General features: G+C 42.6%; 1 protein-coding gene across 1 annotated transcript; it reads left to right on the forward strand.

The window, feature by feature from the left end:
- The first annotated feature begins 5,928 nt into the window (after positions 1-5,928).
- LOC309797308 (LIM domain and actin-binding protein 1) lies at positions 5,929-9,378 on the forward strand. The gene has a single exon (XM_082645917.1). The coding sequence runs from the start codon at positions 6,241-6,243 to the stop codon at positions 8,041-8,043; it is 1,803 nt and encodes a 600-aa protein (XP_082502043.1). The 5' UTR covers positions 5,929-6,240; the 3' UTR covers positions 8,044-9,378.
- The last annotated feature ends 1,112 nt before the right edge of the window (positions 9,379-10,490 follow it).

Raw genomic sequence — 10,490 nt, forward strand, 5'->3', positions numbered from 1 at the left:
AAATGCAGACCCTTTAAAGCAATAATGAGTGGCACCCATTCCATGGGTCCCAACTCTCAAGGTTGAAGGGAATATTACTACAGCTATAACATGTACGGGAAACCTAGAGAATGGACACACTGTGAATACGAAAGGTCTCTAAAACTCAACTAATAGTCCCTCTCCTGGTGCTCCGGTTTGACTTTCCATTTGCTTTACTATCAATCTCCCAACTTGGAGAGACAGCCCCTTTAACCTCCTGGTTCTCACAAGTTGCCAATTTGCCAGAGGATGAAAGGAAAGAGGGAGAACCAATAAGAGAGTAGCTGTTAGGCATTTGGACGGGAACATGTCCCTCTAATTTCCCGGCCGGAAGAAAAATTAACCAAAGTCTCAGCCACCCACCACACACCAGTATAGGTCCTGAACCAAAGTTTGGACATGCATTCAGCTCACAAAAAAACGAGTTGAAAAATGGAGCTCATGGGCACAGCAATTCACAAACTGGCAGAGAAATACAGGACAACTATCGTCCAAATATTTGTTTAATGGAAGGCAACGAGGCGGACTTGAAAGCGATGCAGAATAGCAGGAAACAGATTTCGAGAGGTATGTTGGAATCGCCTTTAAAGCACAGGAAGATGGGCACAACTTTGACAATGATGCACTTGGCCAAAAAGGGCGTATGCCTTTTCTCCTGAATATATTCAGGAGAAAACGAATACACCCTTTTTGGCCATCCAGCAAGCAGACAATGCAAATCTGCACTACAAAGAATTATCACCTCAAACCAGTCAAAAGGGATATCCGCAAAATGTGTAAAAACCAGAAAGGCAAGACAGCCCATTGAGAACTGGGAGCCTTGTTATGCTGATTGGCGGGATTAAGTTGCCAACTGCCTCTCTGGAGGAGTGAATTGTGTTCCGTAAAACAAATAAACAACAGAGCTACAGAGCCAAGGGCACGTCCAGTCTAGGAAATATACATTGGGAAAACTGAAAATCAATAAGACAGAGCCACCCCAAAATTTAGGGTTTCACTTCTTTCAAGAACCTCAACTTGGGTACACCTTAAATATCCCAGGAAAGACAAAAATGGTTCAAGAAATTGTGGTACTTATGTACAAGGAATATCCCTCAGCCATGTAATCAATGTCATAAGGCCAGTAGCAGCAAAATGAGTGGATTCAGGTACGATGATTCTAAGTGAAATAAGTCACACAGAAAAAGAAAATTACCATAAGATATCACTTGTGAAGATCCTGTAAATATGGCTACACATGAACTGTGTTAGGAAAGAGAAGAGAGACTCACATTTAGAAAACATTATTATGCCTGCTTAAGGGGGATTGAGAGGTGGGGTGATGCATAAAACCAGAGTTTGAATTAGTACAGGTACCTTTCCAAAAACCTAAAACGGAATAGACAAGACCTACACCTTCTTCAGGGAAAGGGACACAACAACCCATATTCCCCGCAGAGGAATATATCTTACTAATAAGAATCTTAAAACCTATGTATTGATATATCTCCGTAAGGGAATCAAGTATGTCTAGACTGGAATAAACATGGCAGTGAGAATCAGCTCAAACCCACTATAGAAAGGAATTTCAAAATCAAACCAAAAAAACAGGGAAATTCTTTACAATTCCTTCAGGGTCTCTGATGAAACCTGGTATGACTCTATCTACAATGACAGCAGGATGTGGCATATGGCTGGACACATGGGACTGAGAGGATTGGTGAGATTGGGTGAGCAAATGCAGAACCTTAAAGCAATAACGTGTGGCAGCCATTCGATGGGTCCCAACTCTCCAGATTGAGGGGAATATTACTAGAGCTATAACATGTACGGGTAACCAAGAGAATGGACCCACTGTGAATATGAAAGGTTTCTAAAACTCAACGAATAGTCCCCATCCTGGTGCTCCAGTTTCACTTTCCAATGCCTTTCATATCAATCTCCCAACTGGGAGAGACAGCCCCTTTAACCTCCTGGTTTGCACAGGTTGACAATTTGGCAGAGGATGAAAGGGAAGAGGAAGAACCAATGAGAGAGTAGCTGTTAGGTATTTGGAGGGGCACATGTGACACTAATTTTGCGGCAGGAAGAAGAATTAACCAAAGTCTCAGGCACCCGCTGGGAAGCAGTATAGGACCTGAACCAATATTTTGGACTTGCATTCAGCTCACAAAAAACGAGTTGAAAAATGGAGCTCAGGGGCACAGCAATTCACAAACTGGCAGAGGAGTAAAGGACCGCTATCGTGCAAAAATCTGTTGAGGGAAGGCAAAGAGGCGGATTTGAAAGCGAGGCAGAATAGGCGGAAACGGATTTCAAGAGGTACGTTGGAAGTGCCTTTAAAGCACAGGAATAGGGGCACAACTTTGACAATGATACACTTGGCCAAAAAGGGCGTATGAGTTTTCTCCTGAATATATTCAGGAGAAAACACATAGAACCTTTTTGGCCAGACAATCAAACGGGCAATGTGAAACTGCACTACAAGGAAGCATCACTTCCCACTGGTCAAAAGGGACATCCGCAAATTGTGTAAAAACCAGAAAGGCAAGACAGGCGCTGGAAAACTGGGAGACTTTTTATGATGATGTTCGGGACGTAAGTTGCCAACTGCCTCTCTGGAGGAGTGCATTGTGTTCCCTAAAAAAATAAACAACAGAGCTACAGAGCCAAGGGCACTTTCAGGCTAAGGAATATACCTTGGGAAAATTGAAAATCAATAAGCCAGAGCCACCCCAAAATTTATGTTTGCACTGCTTAAAAGAGCCTCAAATTGTGTCCACCTTAAAAATCCCAGGAAAGAAAAAAAGGGTTGAAGAAACTGTGGAACTTACGTACGATGGAATATCCCTCAGCCATGAAATCAATGTCATAAGACCAGTAGCAGCAAAATGAGTGGATTCAGGTACAATGATTCTAAGTGAAATAAGTCACACAGAAAAAGAAACTTATCATAAGATATCACTTATGAAGATCCTGTAAACATGGCTACACATGAACTGAGTTAGGAAAGAGAAGAGAGTCTCACATTTAGAAAACACTCTTATGCCTGCTTAAGGGGGAAGGAGAGGTGGGGTGATGCATAAAACAAGAGTTTGATATAAGCAAAGGTACCGTTCCAAAAACCAACTACGGTATAGACAAAACCTACACCTTCCTCAGTGAAAGGGACTCAAAACACCAAATTTCCCACAGAGGAATATATCTGACAAGTAAGAATCTTAAAACCTATGTATTGATATGTCTCTTTAAGGAATCAAGTGTGTCTAGACTGGCATAAACATGGCAGCGAGAATCAGCTCAAACCAACTATAAAAAGGAATTTCAAAAATAAAAAAAAGGGAAATTCTTTACAATTCTTTCAGGGTCTCTGAAGAAACCTGGAATGACCCTATCTACAATGACAGCTGGATGTGGCATAAGGCTGAACACATGGGACTGAGAGGATTGGTGAGATTGGGTGAGCAAATGCAGACCCTTTAAAGCAATAATTCATGGCACACATTCCATGGGTCCCAACTCTGCAGGTTGAAGGGAATATTACTACAGCTATAACATGTACGGGAAACCTAGAGAATGGACACAATGTGAATACGAAATGTCCCTAAAACTCAACAAATAGTCCCTCTCCTGGTGCTCCGGTATGACTTTCCAACTGCTTTACTATCAATCTCCCAACCTGGACAGACAGCACTTTTAACCTCCTGGTTCGCACAGGTTGCCAATTTGGCAAAGAATGCAAGGGAAGAGGGAGAAACAATGAGAGAGTAGCTGTTAGGCATTTGGACGGGCACATGTCCCTCTTATTTCCCGGGATGAAGAAGAATTAACCAAAGTCTCAGCCACCCACCCAAAACCAGTATAGGTCCTGAACAAAAATATTGGACTTGCGTTCAGCTCACAAAAAACGAGTTAAAAAATGGAGCTCAGGGGCACAGCAATTCACAAACTGGCAGAGTAATAGAGGTCAACTATCGTCCAAAAATCTGTTGAGGGAAGCCAACGAGGCGGACTTGAAAGCGAGGCAGAATAGCAGGAAATAGATTTCAAGAGGTACGTTGGAATCACCTTTAAAGAACAGGAAGAGGGGCACAACTTCGACAATGATGAACTTGGCCAAAAAAGGCATATGCGTTTTGTCCTGAATATATTCAGGAGAAAACGCATACGGCACTTTTGGCCAAGCAAGCAAGTGGGCAATGCAAGTCTGCACTACAAAGATGTATCACTTCCCATTGGTCAAAAGGGACATCCACAAAATGGGTAAAAACCAGAAAGGCAAGACAGGCCCTGGAGAACAGGGAGCCTTGTTATGCTGATGGCCGGAATGTAAATTGCCAACTGCCTCTCTGGAGGTCTGCATGGTGTTCCCTAAAACAAGTAAACAACAGAGCTACAGAGCCAAGGACACTTCCAGTCTAGGGAATATACCTTGGGAAAACTGAAAATCAATATGACAGAGCCACCCCAAAATTGAGGGCTGCACTGCTTACAAGAACCTCAACTTGCGTACACCTTAAATATTCCAGGAAATATAAAAATGGTTCAAAAAATTGTGGTACTTACGTACGATGGAATATCCCTCAGCGATGAAATCAAAGTCATAAGACCAGTAGCAGCAAAATGAGTGGATTCAGGTACGATGATTCTCAGGGAAATAAGTCAAACAGAAAAATAAATGTATCATAAGATATCACTTATTAAGATCCTGTAAACATGGCTACACATGAACTGAGTTAGGAAAGAGAACAGAGTCTCACATTTACAAAACACTCTTATGCCTGCTTAAGGGGGAAGGAGAGGTGGGGTGATGCATAAAACCAGAGTTTGATATAAGCACAGGTACCGTTCCAAAAAGCAACTATGGAATAGACAAGACCTACACCATCCGCAGTGAAAAGGACTCAAAACCCCATATTTCCCGCAGAGGAATATATCTGAGTAGTAAGCATCTTAAAACCTATGTCTTGATATGTCTCCGTAAGAGAATCAAGTGTTTCTAGACAGGCATAATCATGGCAGCGAAAATCAGCTCAAACTCACTATAAAAAGGAATTTCAAAAACAAAACAAAAAAACAGGGAAATTCTGTACAATTCCTTCAGGGTCTCTGATGAAACCTGGAATGACCCTATCTACAATGACAGCTGGATGTGGCATAAGGCTGGACACATGGGACTGAGAGGATTGGTGAGATTGGGTGAGCAAATGCAGACCCTTTAAAGCAATAATGCATGGCACCCATTCCATGGGTCCCAACTCTCCAGGTTGAAGGGAATATTACTACAACTATAACATGTACAGGAAACCTAGAGAATGGACACACTGTGAATACGAAAGGTCTCTAAAACTCAACGAATAGTCCCTCTCCTGGTGCTCCGCTGTGACTTTCCAACTGCTTTACTATCAATCTCCCAACCTGGAGAGACAGCACCTTTAACCTCCTGTTTCGCACAGGTTACCCATTTCGCAGACGATGAATGGGAGGAGGGAGAACCAATGAGAGAGTAGCTGTTAGGCATTTGGACGGGCATATGTCACTCTTATTTCCCGGGAGGAAGAAGAATTGACCAAAGTCTCAGCCACCCACCGGGAAACAGTATAGGTCCCAATCGAAAATATGGGACTTGCGTTCAGCTCACAAAAAACGAGTTAAAAAATGGAGCTATAGGGCAGAGCAATTCACAACCTGGCATAGTAATAAAGGACAACTATCATCCAAAAATCTGTTGAGGGCTCTCTTCCCCTCTCCCTCTCTTGCGGTGGATGCTTTCTCCATGTGGCAGGGCTGTAACTGTTCACAGCTGTCTGAAACGACAGTGGACCAGGAGCTGCTTGGAGTTTTAACTTTCATTTTACAAAGAACAGCATGTTTGAATGTTTCAGCAGGCAAGTTATAACTGGCATTCACTTTTTGTTCTTCTAGAACACTGAAAATCTCTCCCAGCACTTTAGAAGGGGGAACCTGACCGTGTTAAAGAAGAAGTGGGAGAACCCAGTGCTGGGAGCAGACTCTCTCCCAGACTCCGTGCGAAACAGCAGCACCGAGGTCAGGCATAGAGGCGACCCTCCTCCCGCTGAAGTGGCAAACAGCTCTGCCTCTGGGGTCGAGGCTGACCAAGAGGAACGAGTCCACCCCAGACCTAGAATCAAATCGCCTCCTGAAGCTCTTATTCAGTATACGTACCCCCGCATCGAGGACAGTGAGCATCTTAAAGACCACTCAGCAGAAAGTAAAAAAATGGAAAATTGTCTGGGAGAATCCAGGCATGAAGTAGGAAAACCCGAAATAAGTGAAAATGCAGAAGCTGCAAACAAAATAGAGAAATACAATGTTCCGCTGAACAGGCTTAAGATGATGTTTGAGAAAGGTGAACCAACTCAAACCAAGATTCTTCGGGCCCAAAGCCGAAGTGCAGGTGGAAGAAAGATCTCTGAAAACAGCTATTCTCTGGATGACTTGGAAATAGGCCCAGGTCAGTTGTCACCTTCATCATTCAACTCAGAGAAAAGCGAGAGTAGGCGAAATCTGGAGTTCCCACGCCTGTCAGAAACCTCCATAAAGGATCGAATGGCCAAGTACCAGGCAGCTGTGTCCAAACAAAGCAGTTCCACCAACTATACAAATGAGTTGAGAGCTAGTGGTGGTGAAATCAAAACTCATAAATTGGAGCAAAAGGAGAATGTGCCCCCAGGTCCTGAGGTCTGCATCGCCCATCAGGATGGAGAAAAGGTTTCTGCATCTGAGAATAGCCTGACAGCCCGTTCTGCCCCTGCTGAGGATGATTCCCGTAACTCCCAGGTTAAGAGTGAGTTCCAGCAGCCTGTGCATCCCAAGCCACTAAGTCCAGATGCCAGAGCTTCCGGCCTTTCTGAAAGTTCTCCTCCCAAAGCAGTGAAGAAGTTTCAGGCACCTGCAAGAGAGACCTGCGTGGAATGTCAGAAAACAGTCTACTCAATGGAGCGTCTCTTGGCCAACAAGCAGGTGTTTCACATCAGCTGCTTCCGTTGTTCCTATTGCAACAACAAACTGAGTCTAGGAACATATGCCTCTTTACATGGGAGAATCTATTGCAAGCCTCACTTCAATCAACTCTTTAAATCTAAAGGCAACTATGATGAAGGCTTTGGACACAGACCACACAAGGATCTGTGGGCAAGCAAAAATGAAAACGAAGAAACATTGGAGAGACCAGCCCAGCTTCCAAATGCAGGGGAGACCCCTCAGAGCCCAGGGGTAGAAGATGCCCCCATTGCTAAGGTTGGTGTGCTGACTGCAAGTATGGAAGCCAAGGCCTCGCCCCCGCTGGAGAAAGAAGACAAGCCAGCTGAAACCAAGAAGTTGAGGATTGCCTGGCCGCCCCCTACTGAACTTGGCAGTTCAGGAAGTGCCTTGGAGGAAGGGATCAAAGTATCAAAGCCTAAGTGGCCTCCTGAGGATGAAATCAGCAAGCCTGAAGCTCCTGAGGATGTAGATCTGGATCTGAAGAAGCTAAGACGAACTTCTTCACTGAAGGAGAGAAGCCGCCCATTCACTGTAGCAGCTTCATTTCGAACCTCTTCAGTCAAGAGCCCCAAAACCTTGTCCCCATCTATCAGGAAAGGCTGGAGCATGTCAGAGCAGAGTGAGGAGTTTGGAGGAGGTGTAGCAGCAGAAAGGAAACAAATGGAAAATGCCAACGCCTCCGAGAAGAATGAGAGTGTGGAAAAAACAACGTGGCCAAACAAGGGATCTAAAGGAGAGGAGGCAGGAAGGAGAAGTAAGGAAGTTCACAGTTTTGAGATGGGGAGTGAAAATCTTATAGAAAATGGTGCAAACTTAGATGAAGGTGATAGAAACCTTCTCACGCAGCAGTCTTCACTAGAACCCAAGTCTAAAAATTGGTCTAGCTTTGCAGATGACACCTCCACTAAAGAATTCACTACTCAGAATCAGAAATCCCAGGATGTGGGATTCTGGGAGGGAGAAGTAGTCAAAGAGCTCTCTGTGGAGGAACAGATAAAGAGAAATCGGTACTATGATGAGGATGAAGATGAGGAATAACAAATTGCAATGATGCTGGGCCTTAAATTTATGTTAGTGTTAGTGAGCCACTGCCCTTTATCAAAGTGATGCACAAAACAGCTGTCTTAGCATGAGCTGTAATTTATGTGGAAGTAACTTTGGGAAAGAGTTCTTGCTTCAAAAAAATCCCATACTGTGCAGCTTAAGTGAACTGATTCTAAATGCTAGATAACATTACTTAAATCCTCTCTTTTAGCAATGATGATATACACAACTGCTTTAAGGTCTTTTGGGGGTTGGGAGTGTGTATGTGTGTGTGGCGGGGGATATTCCAACGGATATGATCCAGCTTCCACTGTACTCCCAAAAGACAATATGAAAATGGAGAGATGATTACTAGTACACTGTTACACTAAAAATTCAATTGGGGTATTACGAAACATGCAGAAGGGATTTAGGGGCCTAAACATTGTGACTGAATGCACTTTAGTATAAAGGGCACAGTTTGTATATTTTTACATGACTACCAATTTATTGTTTAGTAGTCCTCTGTTAAGAGATCAAATATTTAGTCTTTTAAAAAAAATTTAGGTTAATTTTCTTACTCTGATACATATGGGGAATTTACTGCTTGCTCCGATATATATGGGGAATTTATTGCATCCTGCTTTCTAAACCACATCCTGAACTGGATTATTGAGATATAGCATAACCATCCTTTTGGAGCACCTTTTGAGCACCCTTGGTGCTTGGAGAGATTCATTGTGTCCCAAATAAGCTATGGTATTTGCCAATGAGTTTGACTACACCCCCAAGTGATTGCTTTCTTCTCTGGTGGTATCTGTGCTTCTCATAATTTACTGTAAGCTGCAATATTTTTATAAGATCTTTTGTATTGCTGTTTGCCATGTTGCATATTAGAGCAAAGTGATGAGTTTAAAGGAGGAATAACAGAAAAAGAAAAACGCCTTAAACCACTTGAGCTCAGATCCCCAAACCCTATATTCTACTTCTGATATCCCCTTTCTGGGACACTAGTTTTTTAATACTTATAAGCTCTGAAATGTATTGATTTTTATGGCAGACAGTATTCCTAGGGTGCAATTAAACCAGTTATAGGCCTTTTTTGGGAGATGATTTTCTAGTATTAAGGTTTTGGAACAATATAAACTTGAGTACAGTTGTTGTACATAATTGATATTCCAAATTGTATGTTGGGGGAGAGAGGGGTTTTAAGGTATAGGCTTTTCTTTATACTGCATTTTTAGAGATTTAGCTCTGATATTTTTTAGAGATGTAAAATATTCTGCTTTCTTACAGTCTTGCTTACTCTGAAACATTTTTATTCAATAAAGCTTTTAATTTACACTTGAAAAAAAAAAAAAAACAAAAAAAAAAAACAAAAATCTGTTGAGGGAAGGCAAACACGCGGTCTTGAAAGTGAGGGAGAATAGCATTAAACAGATTTCAAGAGATATGTTGGAATCGCCTTTAAAGCACAGGAAGAGGGGCAAAATTTCGACAATGATGCACTTGGCCAAAAAGGGCGTATGCGTTTTCTCCTGAGTATATTCAGGAGAAAACACATACGCCCTTTTTGGTCAAGCAAGCAAGTGGGCAATGGAAGTATGCACTACAAAGAAGTATCACTTCCCACCGGTCCAAAGGGACATCCACAAAAAGGGTAAAAACCAGAAAGGCAAGACAGGCCCTGGAGAACAGGGAGCCCTGTTATGCTGATGGGCGGGATGTAAACTGCCAACTGCCTCTCTGGAGGAGTGCATTGTGTTCCCTAAAACAAGTCAACAACAGAGCTACAGAGCCAATGACACTTCCAGTCTAGGGAATATACCTTGGGAAAACTGAAAATCAATAAGACAGAGCCACCCCAAAATTTAGGGCTGCACTGCTTACAAGAACCTCAACTTCGGTACACCTTAAATATCCCAGGAAATATAAAAATGGTTCAAAAAATTTTGGAAGTTACGTACGATGGAATATCCCTCAGCCATGAAATCAATGTCATAAGACCAGTAGCAGCAAAATGAGTGGATTCAGGTACGATGATTCTAAGTGAAATAAGTCACACAGAAAAAGAAACTTATCATAAGATATCACTTATGAAGATCCTGTAAACTTGGCTACACATGAACTGAGTTAGGAAAGAGAAGAGAGTCTCACATTTAGAAAACACTCTTATGCCTGCTTAAGGGGGAAGGAAAGGTGGGGTGATGCATAAAACCAGAGGTTGATATAAGCACAGGTACCATTCCAAAAACCAAGTATGGAATAGACAAGACCTACACCTTCCTCAGTGAAAGGGACTCAAAACACCATATTTCCCGCAGAGGAATATATCTGACTAGTAAGTATCTTAAAACCTATGTATTGATATGTCTCCATAAGGGAATCAAGTGTGTGTAGACTGGCATAAATATGGCAGCGAGAATCCGCTCAAACCAACTATAAAAAAGAATTTCAAAAAC

This window comes from Mesoplodon mirus (genome assembly GCF_964341445.2).
Source record: "Mesoplodon mirus genome assembly, contig: HAP1_SCAFFOLD_34, whole genome shotgun sequence".
NCBI classification, from domain to species: Eukaryota; Metazoa; Chordata; class Mammalia; order Artiodactyla; family Ziphiidae; genus Mesoplodon; species Mesoplodon mirus.

Coding starts and splice junctions, on each gene's coding strand:
- LOC309797308 (XM_082645917.1), top strand. CDS start 6,241: ATGGAAAATTGTCTGGGAGAATCCAGGCATGAAGTAGGAAAACCCGAA.